Below are 22,072 nucleotides of genomic sequence, written 5' to 3' on the forward strand. Positions count from 1 at the left end.
CTCAGTTCTTTTCATTCTTTTTTCTTTATTCTGCTCTTAAGTGGTTATTTCCACTATTTTATCTTCCAGGTCACTTATCCATTCTTCTACTATTGATTCCTTCTAGAGAACTTTTAATTTCATTTACTGTGTTGTTCATCATTGTTTGTTTGCTCTTTAGTTCTTCTAGGTCCCTGTGAAACGTTTCTTGTATTTTCTCCATTCTATTTCCAAGATTTTGGATCATCTTTACTGTCATTGCTCTGAATTCTTTTTCAGGTAGACTGCCTATTTCCTCTTCATTTGTTTGGTCTGGTGGGTTTTTAACATTGCTTCTTCATCTGCTGTGTGTTTCTCTGTGTTCTCATTTTGCTTAACTTACTGTGTTTGGGGTCTCCTTTTCACAGGTTGCAGGTTTGTAGTTCCTGTTGTTTTTGGTGTCTGCCCACAGTGTCTAAAGTTGGTTCAGTGGGTTGTGTAGGCTTCCTGGTGGAGGCAACTAGTGCCTGTGTTCTGGTGGATGACACTGGATCTTGTCTTTCTGGTGGGCAGGACCGCGTCCGGTGGTGTGTCTTGGGATGTCTGTGACCTTCTTATGATTTTAGGCAGCCTCTCTGCTAATGGGTGGGGTTGTGTTCCTGTCTTGCTAGTTGTTTGGCCTAGGGTGTCCAGCACTGTAGCTTGCTGGTCGTTAAGTGGAGCTGGGTCTTAGCGTTGAGATGGAGATCTCTGGGAGAGCTTTCGCCATTTGATATTACATGGAACCGGGAGGTCTCTGGTGGACCAGTGTCCTGAACTCAGCTCTCCCACCTCAGAGGCACAGGCCTGACACCCGGCTGGAGCACCAAGACCCTGTCAGCCACATGGCTCAGAAGAAAAGGGAGAAAAAAAGAAAGAAAAAAAAAGAAAAGAAAAAGAAATAAAGTTATTAAAATTAAAAAATTTTTAATTATTAAAAATAAAAAAAAATTTTAAGTAAAAAAAAAAGAAGAAAGGAAGAGGGCAACCAAACCAAGAAACAAATCCATCAATGATAACAAGTGCTAAAAACTATCTTAAAAAAATAATAAATAATAATGGACAGACAGAGCCATAGGACAAATGGTAAAAGCAAAGCTATACAGACAAAATCACACAAAGAAGCGTACACATACACACTCACAAAAAGAGAAAAAGAAAAAAACAAAATGTATATATGAAAGAAAAAGGAAGACAGCAACCAAATCAAGAAACAAATCTACCAATGATAATAAACTCTAAATACTAAACTAAGATAAACATAAACCCGGAAACCAGTCAGTCGCATACAGCAAACCCCAGGTCTACAGTTGCTCCCAAAGTCCATCGCCTCAATTTTGCAATGATTCGTTGTCTATTCAGGTATTCCACAGATGCAGGGTACATCAAGTTGATTGTGGAGATTTAATCCGCTGCTCCTGAGGCTGCTGGGAGAAATTTCCCTTTCTCTTTGTTCGCACAGCTCCCAGGGTTCAGCTTTGGATTTGGACGCGCCTCTGCATGTAGGTCGCCTGAGGGCGTCTGTTCTTCGCTCAGACAGGACGGGGTTAAAGGAGCAGCTGATTCAGGGGCTCTGGCTCACTCAGGCCGGGGGGAGGGAGGGGTACAGATACAGGGCGAGCCTGCAGCGACAGAGGCCGGCGGGACGTTGCACCAGCCCAAGGTGCGCCGTGCGTTCTCCTGGGGAAGTTGTCCCTGGATCCCGGGACCGCGGCAGTGGCGGGCTGCACAGGCTCCCGGGAGGGGAGGTGTGGAGAGTGACCTGTGCTCGCACACAGGCTTCTTGGTGGCGGCAGCAGCAGCCTTAGCGTCTCATGCCCGTCTCTGGGATCCGCGCTTTTAGCCGCGGCTCGCGCCCGTCTCTGGAGCTCCTTTAAGCGGCGCTCTGAATCCCCTGTCTTCGCGCACCAGGAAACAAAGAGGGAAGAAAAAGTCTCTTGCCTCTTCGGTAGGTCCAGACTTTTCCCCGACTCCCTCCCGACTAGCCGTGGTGCACTAACCCCTGCAGGCTGTGTTCACGCCGCCAACTCCAGTCCTCTTCCTGCGCTCCGACCGAAGCTCAAGCCTCAGCTCCCAGCCCCACCTGCCCCAGCGGGTGAGCAGACAAAAGACAAGCCTCTCGGGCTGCTGAGTGCCGGTCGGCACCGATCCTCTGTGCGGGAATCTCTCCGCTTTGCCCTCCGCACCCCTGTTGCTGTGCTGTCCTCCGCGGCCCCGAAGCTCCCCGCTCCGCCTCCCGCAGTCTCCGCCCGCGAAGGGGCTTCCTAGTGTGTGGACACCTTTCCTCCTTCACAGCTCCCTCCCACTGGTGCAGGTCCCATCCCTATTCTTTTGCCTCTGTTTTTGTTTCTTCTTTTCCCCTACCCAGGTACGTGGGGAGTTTCTTGCCTTTTGGGAAGTCTGAGGTCTTTTGCCAGCGTTCAGTAGGTGTTCTGTAGGAGTTGTTCCACGTGTAGGGGTATTTCTGATGTATTTGTGGGGAGGAAGGGGATCTCCATGTCTTACTCCTCTACCATCTTGAAGGTCTCCCCCATTTTAACCTTTTGGGGAATATTTTTAGAAGCCTCTTGGTTGACTTTTTTCTGTTGTAGTTTTCCTAATGTTTCCTCCTTGCCAACCAGGAAACCTTCTAGATCAGTGGGACCAACTCATTTGGGGCTGGGCTGGGCCAGAAAAGGTGGGCCGGAAGGCAAGGTAAAGGCTACTTTCTTGTCTACACCTGCAGAGAGAATGTTGAGTTCCCCACACCCTTCCTGACTCTCTCCTTACCAGATTATGGACTTGAGCCTTCAAGTGAGCTTAGACCTTCACCTGATTTAGGACCCCATGGCTTCATGTTGTTAGGTCTTGAGAAGGAATGACTGCCTCTGAATATATTCTTCCAAGGCCATTTTCTATATGATGGCAGTGCACTTTGCTCTTCATATTATGAATGAAATGATTCCCCCAATTAGCTTTTTCAGGGCTTTAGGAGAGTAATACAGAGCCTGGGACCTGTCTAGGAGTAGTGGGAGACCAACAAGCAGGCTCCTAATGTTCTGGTGTGTGATGCTGCCCCTTAACCACCCTTACCTTCCATGATAGTGCCTCCTAAGCCTTCCTTGCATCTATCACCATTTCTTGCCTTGTTCATCAAAATTTATCCATTCTCTGTCCTATCCACTTGTTTCAGAGTAGAATATATTGGATACTAACATAAGCAGATAAATACAGCTCAACTTGATGCTAGCCAACTAATGTACTTTCCCCATGTGATATAAGGTGATAACCTGATTGCAATGCATGCACCTTAAAGAAGGACTTTAAAAAGTTAGTTCTTTACATATATACACTACCAAATGTAGAATAGATAGCTAGTGGGAAATAGCCGCATAGCACAGGGAGATCAGCTTGGTGCTTTGTGACCACCTAGAGGGGTGGGATAGGGAGGATGGGAGGGAGACGCAAGAGGGAGGGAATATGGGGATATATGTACACGTATAGCTGATTCAGTTTGTTATACAGCAGAAACTAACACAACATTGTAAAGCAATTACACTCCAATAATGATGTTAAAAAAATAATGCAATAAATATAATATTTCACATTTTTCAATAAAGAAAACAAGTTAGTCCTTTAAACAAATATTTATAGTTTTCTGTGGCCTCATTTAATTAATAAATCTACATGGACATTATAAAATGTTGGAAAATACAGAAAAGCACAAGGAAGTAATTAAAACCATTTATAATTCCACAATTTGAAGAAAACTGCATCTTGATACTACATATTGTTCAAGTCTTTATTTCAGGATGTATGCACGGTAGCACTGCTCATTCTCTCCCCTTTACATAGTTTTTCTACCCAAAATGGTATTTACACTTTTCATCCCATTATAGCCTTCTAAACTCTGTGATTATGTGGCAGTCAATACCTCATTTCTGCGCCCTTAAATCATTTTTGAATTTCTGTGAAAACTGTGGTGATGAAAATATTTACAGCAGTGAGCTTCACATACCCCTGCATATATCCTTAGAATAAATGTACTTAAGACAAAACAAATACACATTTTAAAAGCTTTTATACATATTATTAAACTGCCCTCAAAAAGGTTCTATCAATTTGCCCTCCTATAAGCATTTTTTTCAGCGTTCACAGAATTCTCTTTTAAATCATTATCTAAAAAAATTCCTGCCAGCTTAGGGGGCAAAAAGAAATCTCAGTGGTTTAATTTGCATTTCCTTGTTTTGATAGTGAAGTCCCTCATGCTCACCTTTATACACCTGCTGGAGATAGTTGACTGTAGTGGTTAAGTGGGGCTACTCTAGAGCCGGACTCTTCACTTACCGGGGACCTTGGGTGCGTTCCTTAACCTCCTTAAACTCACTTACCAACTCTGATAATGACAACACCTACTTCATGAAGTCTGTATGAAGATTAAAGAGGGTAGCACATGAAAAGGGCTTAGAACATGTTTACTGGCATTACAGTAAGTACCTGATACATATTAACTATCCCTGTGTTCGCAGTTCTTCTTATATGAATTGCCTTTTCATCGTCTTTGTTTGGGCAAGTGGTTTTGTTTTGGGGAGGCAGGAGTTTTTAATATTGATACATTAAGTACGTTAACCCATTATCTGCCATATATTGAAATCCTCCCCCCCCAACTTGTGGTGTGTCTTTAAATTTTGTTCAAAATGAGGAAATATTTGGATATCAGGCATTTCAGGCCAGGGAAGGCATAGTTTTGGTCCAGCCTGGGTCTTTTTTCTGCCTTTCAGTTGTGCTTCTAGGAGTCACCTTCCCCATCACTGAGAAAGTCCAGTATTGATTTTTGTCACTAGAAAGCAGAAATGGCATTTTAAGCAGGATAACTTGTATTAAAAATCACCACTATGGAATAAAGCCTTGCTTAATTTATGTAAGTAATGACCATGGCAGACAAGAACCCATGGTTAGTATTTCACCATTTTCCATTTATCACTAAATCCAACTTGTCAGCATTCCATTAGTGGGGCGGTAAAATTAATTACTTCAACTTGAGAGAAGCTTCTAATTTGAGAGCAAGATCCCTGATAGATTGGGTAGCCATTAAATGCTGCTATTGACATTTTCCCTCTCTTTTCTGCAAATTATATAGTAGAAAGAAATCTTTCTAGCCACGAAATCTTATATAAAAGGGCAAAATGTTTATTATTTTGACATCTATACATGCTATTAAAAATGAAAGTTTTTACTTCATTGGAAAAAATATGGACATAGAGAACACGGTTGTGCCTTGCTAAGCAGGGAACTGATCAGAACCACTCTTACAAAAACATGGAAATTCTGTTTGAGCTGCCAACTTGTTTCAAGAAGCCATTAAAAATGGGCAAATATTGCTGCTCTGTGATGGATAAATGGGAGTTATATTACTGCTACAAGGCTTGTGTAAGATTGAAATTTTCCATATAAAACTTTTTTTTTTTAAGTTTTGTTAATGATACACCACTAGGGACCTCGGGAAAAGCTGAACATCTTTCACTTCTGATTCTTCATCTGGCTTGTGCTATGTGATTCCCACCTAGATAAATATCTTCTTTCTGCTCACCTCTCCTACTTACTAAAATCGCATAAAACACTTAACTCTTTATCTCTTTTACTCTTAATATCTTCCAGTAGAATATATTTTGGGGTTTTTCCCCCAAATATTTTTAAGCACTGAGTATCAAACAGACATTCAAACTCTGAAGTATGTACAGGTGATATTAGGCAGAAGAGCAAGGAGATTTCAACTTCCAAATTTTATACTTCCTTTTTAGATTTTTGTCTTTGTTCATTTTGTTGTTTTACTTTAAGCATGTTTTATTCTTATAACATTTTTAAGATAAAAAATTAGACCATGATTTCTATCATTAAAAAAATATTGGGCTTCCCTGGTGGCACAGTGGTTGAGAGTCCGCCTGCCGATGCAGGGGACGCGGGTTCGCGGCCGGATCCGGGAAGATCCCACATGCCGCGTAGCGGCTGGGCCCGTGAGCCGTGGCCGCTGAGCCTGCGCGTCCGGAGCCTGTGCTCCGCAACGGGAGAGGCCACAACAGTGAAAGGCCCGCGTACCGCAAAAAAAAAAAAAAAAAAAAAAAAAATTCTTATGATGTACAGGATGCTCACCACTGCTGAAATAGACACAGGATAGACAACACTTAGAGTTGGCCCCAAAGCCTTGTAAATTGACTGGCCTTAATTAACAATCATTATCCTTGCAAGTCTTTTCTTCTTATTTTTCTTTTCTCTGGTGTGCTTTTTTTTTTTTTTGCGGTACGTGGGCCTCTCACTGTGTGGGATCCTCCCGGACCAGGGCACGAACCCGCGTCCCCTGCATCGGCAGGCAGACTCTCAACCACTGCGCCACCAGGGAAGCCCCGGAAGCCCCTCTGGTGTGCTTTGATTTGCGATTATTGGAGAACTGTAAAGCAAGAAAAAGAGATGGATTCCCAATGCAGTCTAAAATTTGAAATTGCTGATTGAATTCCAGGCACCTCCGCTATTGCGCTGAGATACTACAAGCTATAAAATACAAGTGTGTTCGTGACTCTCAGTCACATTAGTCCTTTACTCATAAGCAAAATGTTATGAAACATTTAGCTCCTTTAGTGCATTTCTTACCTACACCCAGGAGTAAAGAATTGGGAGTGCTGAGCAGTGAGCAGAAGGTTTCTTTATTTCAATCTTTAATTCCCTCAATGCAAATATCTGACTCTCAATTAATTAAATTCTGAGGAATTTAACCTCAGTATCTCTATTTACAGGCATAATGAAGGACCGGCTAGTAGAACTTGTGGAGTTAACCAAGCGGTATGAACAGCAGTTCCCAGACAAGGACAATGAATTTGACTCGCCCCCCGAGGATATCGTGTTCGAGACGGACCACATTCTGGAATCCTTGTACCGAGACATCCAGGACCTTCAGGATGAAAACCAGCAGCTAACTGCCGACGTGAAGCGGCTGGGAAAGCAGAACACCCGCTTCCTCACGTCCATGAGGCGCCTCAGCAGCATCAAGCGGGACACCAACTCGATTGCCAAGGACATCAAGGCCCGGGGCGAGAGCATCCACCGCAAGCTGAGCGCCATGAAGGCGCTGAGCGAGGTCGCCGAGGCCCAGCACGGCGCGCACTCGGCCGTGGCGCGCATCGCGCGCGCACAGTACAACGCTCTCACCCGCCCGTTCCAGGCCGCCATGCACGAGTACAACCAGGCCGAGATGAAGCAGCGCGAAAACTGCAAGATCCGCATCCAGCGCCAGCTGGAGATCATGGGCAAGGACATGTCGGGCGACCAGATCGAGGACATGTTCGAACAAGGCAAGTGGGACGTGTTCTCAGAGAACCTGCTGGCTGACGTGAAGGGAGCGCGGGCGGCCCTCAACGAGATCGAGAGCCGCCACCGCGAGATGCTGCGGCTGGAGAGCCGCATCCGCGACCTGCACGACCTCTTCCTGCAGATGGCCATGCTGGTGGAGCAGCAGGCTGACACCCTGGACGTCATCGAGTTCAACGTGCAGAAGACCCTCGACTTCACCGGCCAGGCCAAGGTGCAGGTGAGCAAGGCTGTGCAGTACAAGAAGAAGAACCCCTGCCGGACCGTCTGCTGCTTTTGCTGCCCCTGCCTCAACTAGCCGGGGGCCCAGGCCGCCACACCCCATCCCCGACCGGAATGGGAGGGGAAGCACACTGGGAAAGATTTTGAGGCTGTCTGCACTGGGGTGAGTTGCCCTAATCCCTAGGGACCTCAGTCTTTAGAGAAGGAAAAAAACTCGAGGTCCCAGAATTCCAGTCCAGCTCGTACTTGGAACGAGAGTTGATCCCACCCGCTGTTTCATCTGTAAGGACAGATGCCTACTGAAGTCTTGTGAGGTCATTATAGCACCCTTGCCTCTTAAAGGAAGCCAGATAAGGAACTGACGTGGTAGCGTACTCTATGGTAGATGTCCAACGCATGTTTGTACATGGACCTCTAGGAGGAAGTCAGTTCTGCATCGGCTCAGTATGAACTCGTTATCAAGGCTTCATTTACCCTATCCTGAAAGTACCTCTGTTGTGTTCATTTCTGAGTGAACCGATCTTGGGAAAAACTGCACATCTGCCATTTCTGATTCTTCATCTGGTTTATGCTATGTGATTCCCGCCTGGATGTATATCTTCTTTCTGCTCACCTCCTCTACTTATTAAAATTACATTTAACACTTACTATTATTTCCTTACCTCTTACTTTTAATATCTTCCATCAGAATGTATTTGGGGATTTTTTTTCCCAAAGATTTTTAAGCACTGAGTATTGAACAGGCACTCAAATTGAAGTATGTATGTCACATTATATATATTTTTCATAAATAAAAATAATTTAAAATTTATCTTTGTACTTGATTATTACAAATGCATGTAAATGTAAACTACCAATATTTACTAATGCATGTACATAATGACCAGTTGGTTTAACTTTACTTTTGTAAATATGGTATATAAATATCCATGAAACATTTTTACTGGTTGTTGGTGTTGGTTTGCTTATTGAGTTTATCTCACTCCGATCTGCATCTCCATAGTCCAGTTTGGGTCAAAACTTTATTGAAACCTGTTGGTTACAATGGTAAAGAACAGGTGTCAAATGCTGAAAATGCATACGGAACTAGAAATATTAAAAAATGGTCTTAGAAATAATTACTTTTGTTTTACTGTGGCCCATTCTTTTCATGCATGGAAATGTAGTAATTTAAAATAAAATAATTCTGGTCACATTAGTTTAATAAACATTACATTATAAACATCCCGTTTATGCATTTGTGTGTTGACCATTTAAACCTTAGTCTGCGTTTTCAATTACTCTTTTAAAAAATTTTCTACTACCTGCTTGAGGCTTCAACAACTGGATGGAACTCTGAATGCGGGGGGGATGAAAAATAATTCACATGGGGTATGTTGCTTTCTCTCCTGAGTTATTTATAATAGTTTAGTAAAATCATCATGTTTTGGAGATTTGGTTTCATTTGCAAGCTTTGTAATGCCCTTACCCGCACTTACCATGTTTCCTGTCTTTCTTTTGAGTCAACTATTAACTCTTTCTACTTATTTAATAAAAGAGAGAGTTTATTCAGTGGTCATTATTCTCGCGTCCTTCAGACAGTGAACTTTTAAAAGGAGTAAAAACAAGAGTATGTGAACTCTTTGGAACTCACTAATCTGCTTATGACCATGACATCTAGCCCTGCTCCTAATTTTAATTTCATGGTTAAATATGAGAATCGTGGAAACCAAGTCCCACTGGGCTCTTCTCAGATTTCTCCCAATTTTTCTCAGCTAACTCCAGGGATAGGTTTCACCTATGACCTAATTAACTTTCTCTAAAAAGAAAATTCTTCACACAGCTCCATTGCTATGTCTTTCATGGTAGGGAAGAGATATTGGAAATACAGGCCACCAGCTAGTTTCCATAAGAGAGAATAGTTCATGAATTCAACCCATAAAGCAGTTTCTTCGTTTGGAATCATTCATAAAAGTCAAGGAGTTTGCTGGCTCTATGTATTTTTTAATTCCCCACATTTCACATTGGAGAATTAGGTAAAAACTTCACTTTAGTATACTAAGAGATTAGTGTATTGTTGCTTATTGAAAAGGCAAGAATTTTTCTTCCTGGTTTTTAGTAATTGTCTGGGTGTGGCATAGTGGTTAAGAACACAGATTCAGGACCCTACTCTCTGGGTTCAAAATGTGACTTTGCCATATACCAACTATATAATTTGGGCATGTTACTTAACCTCCCTGTGCCTCAGTTTCCTCATCTGTAAAATGGATAAAATAGGACCTAACTCATAGAGTTGTTGGAAGAAGTAAATGACTAAATATGTAAAAGCACTTAGGACAGTGCCTGGCACATGCTAAGCGCTATGTTCATTATTGCATAACTTTCTTGTAGACTGAGAGAGCTGCTATTAATTAAATTAATAGTTATTAACTTCTGAGGAAAAGTAAATATTCTTCTGTTAATAGTCTTTAATAAAATAGAATTTAAAAACCCAAGACCCTATCTTCTTTGAATATTAGGGTTTTAAAATTGTTTTACAATGAAAGCATTGTTTTCACAGTGGCATTTCATTCCTTATATCCAAGCATGTTATGAAGATGAAATTGGATGTTCCACTCAAAAGATAGTTAATCAGGAAGCAGCTGTTCTGCTCAATTTGGCAAGTGTTTTCCCCTAATTCTTTCTAAGCTATTAGTCAAAAAGTCCCAGAAGTTCAGCTGTGGAGGCCAGGTCACAATAGACTACAGGAAAGGGATCAGTTGGCTTTTCCCATATCCTGCCCTGTTTCCCAGAAGCCCTTCCTAGCTCTGACTGTGGTGCCAAGAAGTGGGTGAAATGCTGGCTTTTTCCTTAGGAAAGGGTGCTCCAGTGCCACCAAGAGGTGTTGTAGAGTTGGGTTCACCTGATCCTGTGACGCTCATTTGGCAAACTCTGCAAGTTGACTCTGGGTAAGAAGACTGTGGCAAATCTGCAAATTTCATACACTGATGTCACTTATGTACAAAATGAAAGAACCAATCACAAAGAACAATAGATCCTTCAGGGGCTGAAGGTGGAAATCTTTTAAAGCTATTTTAATGTATGCAGTGACTCCTAACTAGCCAAATGCCAAACCCTGCAGTCACAGCCACAGACTATAGGTGGTGACAACTCCAGAAATATCAAAAATAGGAAAGATACTCACCTAGGATGCATTGTTATCCAGGATAATAAGAGTTAGAATTTATAAAAAGCTGATCAGGGGACTTCCATGGGCGCAGTGGTTAAGAATCCGCCTGCCAATGCAGGGGACCCGGGTTTGAGCCCTGGGCCAGGAAGATCCCACAGGCCGCGCAGAGCAACTACGCCCGTGCGCCACAACTACTGAGCCTGCTCTCTAGAGCCCATGAGCCACAACTACTGAGCCCACGTGCCACAGCTACTGAAGCCCATGCGCCTAGAGCCCGTGCTCCACAACAAGAGAAGCCACCGCAATGAGAAGCCCGCGCACCACAATGAAGAGTGGCCCCTGCTCACTGCAACTAGGGAAAGCCCGCGCACAGCAACAAAGACCCAACTCAGCCATAAATACATAAATAAATAAATAAATAAAAAGCCGATCAACAATATGAAAATGTTTGAACTGTGACATCACAAGAGTAAGTTTATGGCCTTTCAAGATAACAACTTGTAAAGAGAAGAGGGTTCTTCTTGTACCAATGCTTTATAATTAAATGTCATATGCAAATATTTGTCAGGCTCTACAAGTATAAACTTCCTATCTTGACAGGAAACTACTGAATATTATGCATAACTTAAAAATAATAAAATAGGGTAATGGTAGTCTTGGATTCTCCGTATAAATCCTGCCATTCTATTTTCTACCATCAGACTCCTCTCTTCAAAATATGCAAGGTATCTCGAACTGCAGCATGCAAGTCACTCATTTGTAATAGTTTGAAACATCCATTTGTAATCAGAGTAACAGTTGACTTGCTTTTGATAGCAGAATTGAAAATCACTGGAATTAATAAAATAGGACTATTAGAAATGGAAAATGAACTGGATCTAGAGTGTAATAACTTCATCATATAAATATTGAGCATCTTTATTATCTACGTGTGTTATAAAGAATGGACAAGATGTCCTCATACACTAGAAGCTTTGTTGTAAAGATTTTATATATATATATATATATATATATATATATATATATATATATATACTGGTGAGAAAGAAGACTTTCTGAATGGATGATCTGAGTGGGACTGCATAGGATGCTTTAATACTAGTGATATCCTAAAAAATGAGGAGTGAGAGACAAGTCCCCAAAACTGTCATTTTTTAATTCTTGATATTTATTTTTTAAATTGGGGTATTTATTTTTTAAATTGGGGTATTTTATACCCCAACTTAATTACAATATCCCTAGCCACTTCTTGGACCTTTTCTGTTTTTCCTATCTATAGATATATAGATACATTTTCATGGTCCTATAGCGAACACTTTAGACATAACCCTCTCTAAGTTTCCCAGCATCCCATAACATTCTATAGTGGGTAAAAAGAACAGAGCAGGCAAATTACGCATATACATACATATATATAAATACATATGTATATATATTAATAATATATATCCTTATCTCCCTATTTTCAGATAGGCCCAGCTATTTGCATGTGCTCAGTCTCGCTATCCCAAACAGAGATGCACCTAAACCCATTTAACAGGAACATGCATGGACTGAATGTGTTTCTATGTCAGGATCTTTATACTTCCCCATCAATGTGGTCTCCACTTATATGCCCCTTTTACCTGCGTAGGGTACCCACACTTGGAGATTTGTTCTAAGCCACCATAAATCTTTTATGGAACAAGGTAGGAAAAGAATGAAAGAGGGAACGAATACATATCCACACGTACCAAAGCTCACTGGCTGACACTGAGCAGTGCCTCAGTTTTCTAAGTTTTCTTGGAGATAGATGACACCTCATATCTGTTCTACACTCATGCCCCCTCTGTTTCTTTGGTTTGTTTACTGTGTGGGCACCAATCTGGATCTGACCACACTTTGCTCAATAGTCTTCCCACAGCAAACATGTTCAACCAACATAACAATACCTGTTGGCATAACACTTTTTATTTGGCCTCGCCACCAGCTGGTGGGATCTCAGTTCCCCGACCAGGGATCAAACCCAGCCCTGGGAGTGAAAGCCTGGAATCCTAACCACTAGCCCACCAGGGAACTCCCCTACAAGATGCTTTGATTTCATATTTTTATGACAATTCTGTGAAGTAATATTACCATCTTATTTTTTCTAAGAAGTGGAAGCTAAGAATGCAGTCCTGTGCCGGGTGCTGGGCCCAGAGTAGGGGGCAGCATCCTGGGAGCAGGGTAACGTCTTGGTGAGAGGAAGAGAACTGGGATTGGAGAAAAAGCTACTTGGGGAAAAGCAGATCATCCAAGGGAATGGTCAGTCTGAAAATGTTGCACAGAGAGAGAATGAAGATCTGAGTCATAGGGACTGAAGTGGGCAGAACTGGGGGCAAATCAATACCAGGATTGGCTGCCACGAGGTAGGGCCAGGAGGACTCTGTACCTTATTAAAGGTACAGACCAAGGTGGGATGCAAAGAAAGTTGTAAAAATCCCTTTTTAAGAAGGGATTTTTTTCCTTTTTATTCCTCCATTCAAATAAAACAGATTATTTTAAAAACTGTGGACAAAATGTGTTGGCTTGGGTTTCAGCTGTACATATTCCTCTCTCACGTGGCATCTAGTGGGATAATTTATGCAAAATACTTAGCTCCCTGCTTCTAGTCATAAAAGGCTGTGTTTCAGGGTGCTGGCTTTGATCAACAGTCCTAAACTGTCCTCAATCACTGAGGTCTCTTTTTGTGAGGCTCCCCGGAGATGCCTCAGTCCATTTAACTGAGTATGTTGGGGCATCCCCTCACCCCCCACACACATACAGACTCCTTAGGGATCCATAATACTCACTCAATACAAAAATGTTCAACTGCAGGTATACTGTGCAGAGAAATAACTGGCAAGGCCATTCCTTCTGCTGCAGGAGTTGAAGATCAAGGAGAGATTGGAGGACCCCAAACTGCCCTTTCTTTGAGCTCTGAGCTCGGCTGGGCTGCAAGGCCTCACTCTCTCCCTGTTGAAGCCGTCCTGGCAGACCTACTGTTATGTGCCTCCCAGCTGCCAGCAGCTGGTGCACCAACTCTTTCAAAAGACGGTTTTGGACCAAATCAAGAAGAGAATCTCCAGGGGGTAGAGAGGACATACAAGGAATGTCACCCTTAGATAAAAAGAAATTATTTAGCCTGCATGTGACAAAACAGGAATTTCTTTTGCGGCTAGGAATGTTTAACTAGTTTATTCTTTTGCCCTGCCCTGTGGTTTCCCCTGGTCTAAAGCACCCTTAAAAGGGCATAGATGAGGTAACAGCCTCTCTTCAGGATCTTCATTGCACTTGGTAACCTGGTTTGTGGAAGAAACCTGTCAAACAAGAAATGTTACTGAGTGGCAAGATGTAACATGCACAGACCCAGGAGAAAGTAAATCTGTCTGGGAAATGAAAGAAAGTGCCTGTTCTTTCAATGCTGGGACTCATAAGTAGGGGAGCTTCTTGTGTTCGGCATCCTGCCTTGGCGGTTATCAATATATGAAATAACTTTGCAACAAGTGCTCATTTCCAAAAGGAAACCATAGCTTTATTAGCATCCCTTCTCACTGATAAGAGTTTCAGTGTTACATTAAAAATGACTGGCAGAGCACACTGGGGAATATAAAAATAGTGAAGAGAAATCCTTTCCTTCTTGATAAGAGACAAGAGGCTTAAAATAAGTATTTTTGGAAGGAATCATCCAGGGGTGTGAATGAATATGAGAGTTAAAATAAGAAGAAAGGAAGGAAGAAGGAAGGATGACCATCCAAAGGTCAGACAGTAAGATAACTGTGGACATGCAAAAGAGCAGAGTGGGATCAGGGGACATGAAGCTGGAAATACTGAAAGTAAACTTTCCTGTGAACTAACCCAGTTGATTTTCATCTGTGCACTAACAAGGAGAAATTGTGAGCAAATGACTTACTTGGCTGACATGTCAACAGGGACAATGGTTCCAACTAGAAGTTGGTAGGTTATCTTTTTTTTCCCTCTGTGTATGCCCTGTGAGTATAATTTGGTTAAATTAGGTACTATGATATTCTATAAAATAATTTTGTTTGGGCTTAAATTCAATGTAGTAAGTGGGGTGAAAATTTTGGAAATTTCTCCTAACACCTAAAGTCCTGTATAGATTTCTGATAACTCAGAGCCTTTATATTCACTTGCGTATTAATTTATTTTCCTTTTACTTTTTTTGTAAAAAAGAAAAAATGAAAAAATTGTGCCTCATAGTTTGATAAAATATAATTACCACCCCTCTCTTCATCCAACTATTGCATTATTCTTTAACAGTTAATAAAACTGGGAGAGACTGATGCTATTAATTCCATTTAGTCTATTGTTTCTTTGCTTGGTCTGCTTTTATATTCAGAAGAAAATTTATATGTATATATATGATAAAATGTATAATATATAAATTATATATATATATATTTCCATTTTCAAATTTTTCAAAAAGACTTAAAAACAAAATAGATACTACAGTTTACACCTCAAACAAAAACTCCTGGAATTAAAGGTACACCATGTAGCAACTGAACAACTGAATTACCTCCTTAAAGTATATTGCCAAAACAAAAGGAAATATTCATGCTTTCAGATTTATATTACCAACTCCTCTGATTTACTTGACAGGAGAAAGAGGCTGTGATTTGCCAATGTCCACATACCCTGTGTGGGCTTAGTTGACAGTATTTGCCTTCTCTATAGCTACACCTGCATACTACACAGCTATAATAAATCATCAGATGTGGTTAAGGCAACTACGAAAAAAGGGGAGGGAAATGACTGTTCCCCAGCGCTTGGTAGGACAAAAACACAGAGGTACCTCATCTATTTTTCAGAGTATTGGGTCAGATGAATTAGCCCACACACTGTCATGTGAAATGGCCAAGGAATCTACCCTTGGCTCTTTCTTCTCTGTACCTCCTTTGTGGTTGATCTCATCCATCCCATGGCTTTGCTACCCTATGGTGATAATTTCCAAACCTTTGTGGAGAGAAGATTGGTCACTGATGACCCCAGCAGCTCTCTTTAGTTTGCCTGATAAGGAGGAAACATACAGTCTCAACTGTACCCAAGGTACCCAGGTGCTGTCAGCGTAAGTGGGCAACCTCCCTGAGCAGGTGGCACCCAAGCTAGACTCTTTCTTCTGCTTGCAAGACTCCTCTTATTCTCACCTTTGAAAAACATTGTTTTTGAGTAGCAGGGGTGAGCTCATGATGAATGCATCTGGGCACTGCCCAAGCATATCCTGGGATCACTAGACATGACACAGCATCATCCTGGGGCTGCCCCTCTCCCACCTGTTGTTCCGCCTGCACCATGGGACACTCAGATGTTTGCCTGAGCCATTCACTCAATAATCTACATCTTTAGCCTAGATTTGTCACCTGAACTGCATACTTTTATATCCTACTGTCTACTTGACCTCTCTTCCTGAATGTCCCATAGGTTCCTCAAACTCAGCATTCTGTTCTTCCTCTGATGGACCTCCTTCAGTTAATGGAATCATTACCCTCCCAGACAGCTAGAGGCAAAACATGTGAATCACCTTCATTCAGTTCTATCCTCCTCTCTGTCCACAACCAAATGAAATTAAAGAATTGCTGTTTATACTTTAAAAAAAAGATGAATATTTGTGGGCTATTGTGTGGTTAATAATGTAATCCAAAATGCACACCAGATACTTGGGCTGTAAAGGCAGTTACAATTTTCTGTGTGGATTTTCCTAATTGACCGAATGAGAAAGCTTCACACCTCAGGAATTACATTCTGATTTACATTTAAGTTTATATAATCTTCAGTGTGGTTGTTCATTCAATAAACGTCTATTAAGGGCAGAGCTGATATTACTTAACTCTGGTCCAAACTTGCATACATATTTCTTTTACATATGTAAGTTGCCTTGGAACCAGCTTCTTGCAGACCTGTTGTCCCAGCATAACTTTTTTTTTTTTTTTTTTGGGGGTACGGGTATAGAATTTTTAAATATTTTCTCCCATTCTGTGGGTTACCTTTTCACAATTATCTAGTTCCTACGCCCTAGTTTTATTTATTTATTTTTTTTTTTGGCGGTACGTGGGCCTCCCACTGTTGTGACCTCTCCCGTTGCGGAGCACAGGCTCCGGATGCGCAGGCTCAGCGGCCATGGCTCACGGGCCCAGCCGCTCAGCGGCATAGTGGGATCTTCCCGAACCGGGGCACAAACCCGCGTCCCCTGCATCGGCAGGCGGACTCTCAACCACTGCGCCACCAGGGAAGCCCCCAGCATAACTTTTAATAGCTTCTCCTTTCACTTTCACAAGTGTCTGAGTTTGGATGATAAACTGTACAGTCACCCAACATATATATGATATTTAATTTGGGCGTCCCCTTGTATGACATTTTCTAAGTTCACCCTGCCCTTTAATATCCAGCCAACTGAGTCTGACTCTCCACCCTGAGTGGCTGCAGGAAGACCCTACTTTTGTTAGATTGTCCCTCTCCTTGTTGTGGAAACTGTGGGGACAGAGATGTGGCCTTTCTTCACTGCCACTTCCTGAGCCCATATTTCTTACTTGCCAAAAACCCAAAGTAAAATAAATATCCCTGAAAAAAAATTAAGTATAATAACACACGGAAGAGAGAAAATTAAGAAAAACTAAACGGTTAAAATTAAAATATAAGGGTTAAAATAGAAATGTCATGAAAAGTGAACTATTACAAGATAAAATAACCAGATTTAATTACAAAATAAAAATTAAAAGCTACAATATGTAAAATAAAATCAAAACATACAGATTAAGAAAAAATCTAAACTTAACAAGGAATAAATATAACTTCAGTTGGATGTTATGTGATAATAGTTTTAAAGGCAATGCAAATAAAGACAAAGTAAGGAAAACAAGATAGAGGCAGAACACTTAAAGAATAAAGAACTATAGGGGTAAGACAGGAATAAAGACACAGACCTACTAGAGAACGGACTTGAGGATATGGGGAGGGGGAAGGGTGAGCTGTGACAAAGCGAGAGAGAGACATGGACATATATACACTACCAAACGTAAGGTAGATAGCTAGTGGGAAGCAGCCGCATAGCACAGGGACATCAGCTCGGTGCTTTGTGACCGCCTGGAGGCGTGGGATAGGGAGGGTGGGAGGGAGGGAGACGCAAGAGGGAAGAGATATGGGAACATATGTATATGTATAACTGATTCACTTTGTTATAAAACAGAAACTAACACACCATTGTAAAGCAATTATATAAAAAAAATTTAAAAATAAAGAATAAAGAACTAAAACAGAAATGGGGAAAATTAGGTAAAATGAATAAAATGAGGTAACACATGTAAAGTGCTTCTCACAGTAAAGTGATGCTAACACACTGCTCTATAAAACAAAATTTGTCTTTAGTGAAAATGGAAAACAAAAGATGAGGGGGAAGGGAAGAGAGAGTAAAGAGCCCTTTTGAAAGCAGGCTAGGAGTCCTTTGCAAAATTCCCACTGGACTTCTCTGTAGTTGAGCCCTGAATTGCTGGGAGATGGAAGGCACCACGCAATACAAACCTCAGTCGCCCGACCCTTGTCCCATGTCCCAGAAGCCCTGCATCCCTTTGCGGTATCTCCGGCCCAGAGCTGTCTGAAAGAGCCTCACCACAATTTCAGCAGAGTCAGGGTTGGTTGACCTCACACTTGCTCAGCCATCAACTCTGTTCATTGGAACCCAGAAGAATTGCACACTTAGGTATCTGAAAGTGCCTGGAAAGTATTTCGTAATCCCCAATGTAAGCAACAGAATGCTTCTCGTTTTCACCTTCAGATGAGAAAATATGTCCTAGTGTTGATGCTGCTTAGTGATAATGTTACCCACCTTGGACTCTTTAATCAATAGAAACTGGTAAGAGGCCAGACAAGAAATTCAGGCAAGGCTTTACTGGGACTCGTGCTGCAGCAGGAGGGAGAGAAAACAAGTAACAGTTTCCCTTGCTCACTCGCTGAGAGGGCGTGGTAAGCTGGTTCCTTATATGGGAGGATAGGGGTGGGCCCCGGGGTTAGGTGGAGGGGTGACTTAGGTGGTCTGCCCACCCCCTTGGCAGTGCTGTGTGCAGGGATCATGCGCAATACCCTGCTTTTGCTCCTGACACCTCAGAAGTGGCAGTTGGGTTTTTGGTCTTTTTGTATCTTGTTGCTCATAATTTGCCCCAGCTGCGCATGTACGCAGTTATTTTAAGTCCCTTATAGTTTCTTTGTATCCTGTTCCTCAAGGAGATGTTTGTCCAGGTGCAACCACTGCAGCAAAGGGTCCCAGGTCCCAGCCTGTCTCAATGATACTCTGAAAATCTATGATACGGCCATATTTCTTCACTGTTGAGATAAGGAGGGGGTTTAAAAGTAACCTGGAAGTTGAAGGGTTTAACTGATGTTGAAATAAAAGGGTGTTAGGATGAAATTAGGAAGTGAGAGATTTCTGGTAAAGTGAAAGTGAAGAGTTTATCTAAGACAAGACACACCTGAAGAGAAGGCGGCTTCAGGGTTCCACGCAATCATTTGTATATTTATTTAAATACAGAAAGACAGCAAGTGCACCCTCAGGAGATAAGCTCACTTAGGGGAAAAAAAGGTAAATGATAAGAAATCAAGCCAGTAATGGGGAATCAGGCAAGGAAGCAACCTTTGCGGAATACTGTAGAACCCTTCATCCACTCTATACATGCTGTCTGAGCCCTTAGGAAATGTTTCCTCAGAAACCTACGGTGAAAACAGGGCCATTAAAACCCGAGCATGCCTCACAATCACCCAGTTCTGAGACACACATTCAGGAAGTTGGGGTAGGGCCTGAGAATTTGCATTTCCAACAAGTTCCCAGGTGATCCGGATGCTTTGAGAACCACTGGTATATATTTCAAGACGTGTTAATTATCCCATACTTCAGGCAGATGGGAGGTAGATAGTCTCTGGCTAGCTCTGGCTCATAACAGTCTCTAAAGGCAGTTTCCTTCAAGCCCATCCTTCTGGCATCTTTGGGTGTTAGCTCCTTATCCATCGGCTTGTCCCCCTTGTCACAGGATGCTAACACAGCTCCAAGAACTTCATTTCACACCAGCTCATTGAAGGCAGGAAGACAAAGGGAAGGAATAGCGCAAGCTTTCACTTCCCAAGACTCTTTTTTTTTTTTTTTTTAAATTCTGAAAGAATATCTTTCTCAGAAGCCCCAGCCAACTTCCCTTATCTCTCATTAGCCAGAACTGGATCACTGGCCCACTCTCCCCCTTATCCCTGCCCCAGGCCAATTATTGGCAAAAGGCCAATAATAATTCACCCTCTGGGGCAGGGGGAGGAGTCTACCTTTCTCGAAATCAAACTGGGAATGGCTGTGGCAAAAGCAACAAACACCGACTATCACAGGAGCCCACCTCCAGCCAAGCACCCTGCTAGATACTTTACATATATTTTTTTCACTTAATTGTCACATTTCTCTGAGGTAGGTGTTATTATTCCCACTTTACAGATGAGGAAACTGAGACTTGAAGACGTTAAGTATATTGACTCACAGCTTGGAAAAAAATTAGAATTTGAACTAGATCTATTGACTCCACAGCCTAAATAACATCTTTACATTATGACATCCTTCTGCCTCTTGTTTCCTCTGTAGAAAAAATCATTGTTGTCATAACAACAACCCTTAATTATGGACAAAAAGACTAATTTATATGCTGCTTAACATATAGGAAATGTGTATTCTACATTTCATGAGATTTGAGACAAAAATTTAAATTCTATAACTTAGAAAATTATGTCACTAAAAATAATGTTATCACATACCTTAATGTTATCCTAATGTTGTCGCATACCTTAATTATTATAATAAATAAGATCAGTGATATGGATGCTTCTGCAGTCTAATTTGGAACTTTCTAAGTTGTTGTTTTTTTTTTCTTTGGTGCACGGGGCTCTCACTGTTGTGGCCTCTCCCGTTGCGGAGCACAGGCTCTGGACGCGCAGGCTCAGCAGCCATGGCTCACGGGCCCAGCCGCTCCGCAGCATGTGGGATCCTCCCGGACCGGGGCACGAACCCGCGTCCCCTGCATCGTCAGGCGGACTCTCAACCACTGCACGACAAGGGAAGCCCCTTCCTAAGTTTTGTACACTCATATTTGCAGGTAAGTGTAACTTAATACTCATTTCACTTTACAATTCTGTGTGTGGTGGGAAGGTAGGGTTTATGCTGGGCCTTGAAGGAGAGTTGGGCAGAAAGAATCAGGAGGAGAGAGACAGAAACTGGCTCAGCATCTCTAAGGGACAAGGGGTCCCAATTCAGTATAACTGGAATGACAGGGGCTGTGGAAAGGGGTTATGCATTCTACTTTATTCACTTCTATATTGTTTGAACTTCATACAACTTTCACAGTTTGAATGTCTTTTAGTAAAGATATTTTCATTGTGAAAAGATAGAGAGAAAAGTAGAGGCCACACAGCAGAGGATTCTGGGGAAAAGTGAAAGTAAATGAGTGGACTTGGAAAGTTTGGGCAACTCCGTTCAAGAGTCTGGAAACAAATCGAAGAAGGAAAGTTCAATGTTAGCAAAAGGGTCAGCAGGGTCTTTGGGGCTATCATTAATTGATTAAAGTGCAACAAATATCTGTGTGTGTGTGAGTGTGTGTGTAAGTTTTCATTTCTCTGGGATAAATGCTCATGAATGCAATTGCTGGGTCCTATGGTAGTTGTATGTTTGTTTCTTTTAAGAAATGCCAAATTTTGTGCAGAGTGGTCATACCATTTTATACTCCTACCAATCATGTAAAAGTGATCTAGTTTGTCCCCCATTATGTTAGGCAATTGGTGTTGCCATCAGCACAGTCTGTTAAGATACATGTATGGAAACAAAATATACGCCTGTGAATACACTGTCAAAGCTAGAGTTACTACCTCTGGCTAGTTTGTCTATTAGTTATCTATAGCTGCATAAAAATAACACAAAAATATTTACCTTATGTTTCTGAGGGTCAGGAAATCAAGGTTTCGCTAGGTGGTTCTGATTCAGGGTCTCTCAAGAGGTTGTAGTCAAGATATTGGCCAGGGCTATAGTCATCCAAAGACTTGACTCGGCCGAGGCCTCAGTTCCTTGCTGGCTGCTCTTCCCCACATGGGCCTCTCAAAAGGTTGCTCCGGACATGGCAGCTGGTTTCCTCTAGAGGGAATCATCCAACAGAGAGAAACCAAGTTGATAGCAGCAGTGCCTTTTGATGACCTACTCTCCGAGGTTGCATACTGTCTCTTCAGTTTTATTCTACTCCTTAGAAACAAGATCCAGCCCACATTGAAGGAGAAGGGAATTAGGCTCTATGTCTTGAAGGGAGGAGTATCAAAGCAGTTCTAGACATTTTTTTTTTTTTTTTTTTG

General features: G+C 42.0%; 1 protein-coding gene across 1 annotated transcript; it reads left to right on the forward strand.

Annotated features, from left to right (window-relative positions):
* The first annotated feature begins 6,764 nt into the window (after nucleotides 1–6,764).
* Nucleotides 6,765–8,479, forward strand: STX11 (syntaxin 11). The gene has a single exon (XM_007450322.1). The coding sequence runs from the start codon at nucleotides 6,770–6,772 to the stop codon at nucleotides 7,631–7,633; it is 864 nt and encodes a 287-aa protein (XP_007450384.1). The 5' UTR covers nucleotides 6,765–6,769; the 3' UTR covers nucleotides 7,634–8,479.
* The last annotated feature ends 13,593 nt before the right edge of the window (nucleotides 8,480–22,072 follow it).

The sequence above is a fragment of the Lipotes vexillifer genome, unplaced genomic scaffold, assembly GCF_000442215.2.
Source record: "Lipotes vexillifer unplaced genomic scaffold, Lipotes_vexillifer_v1.1 scaffold112, whole genome shotgun sequence".
NCBI lineage: Eukaryota > Metazoa > Chordata > Mammalia > Artiodactyla > Lipotidae > Lipotes > Lipotes vexillifer.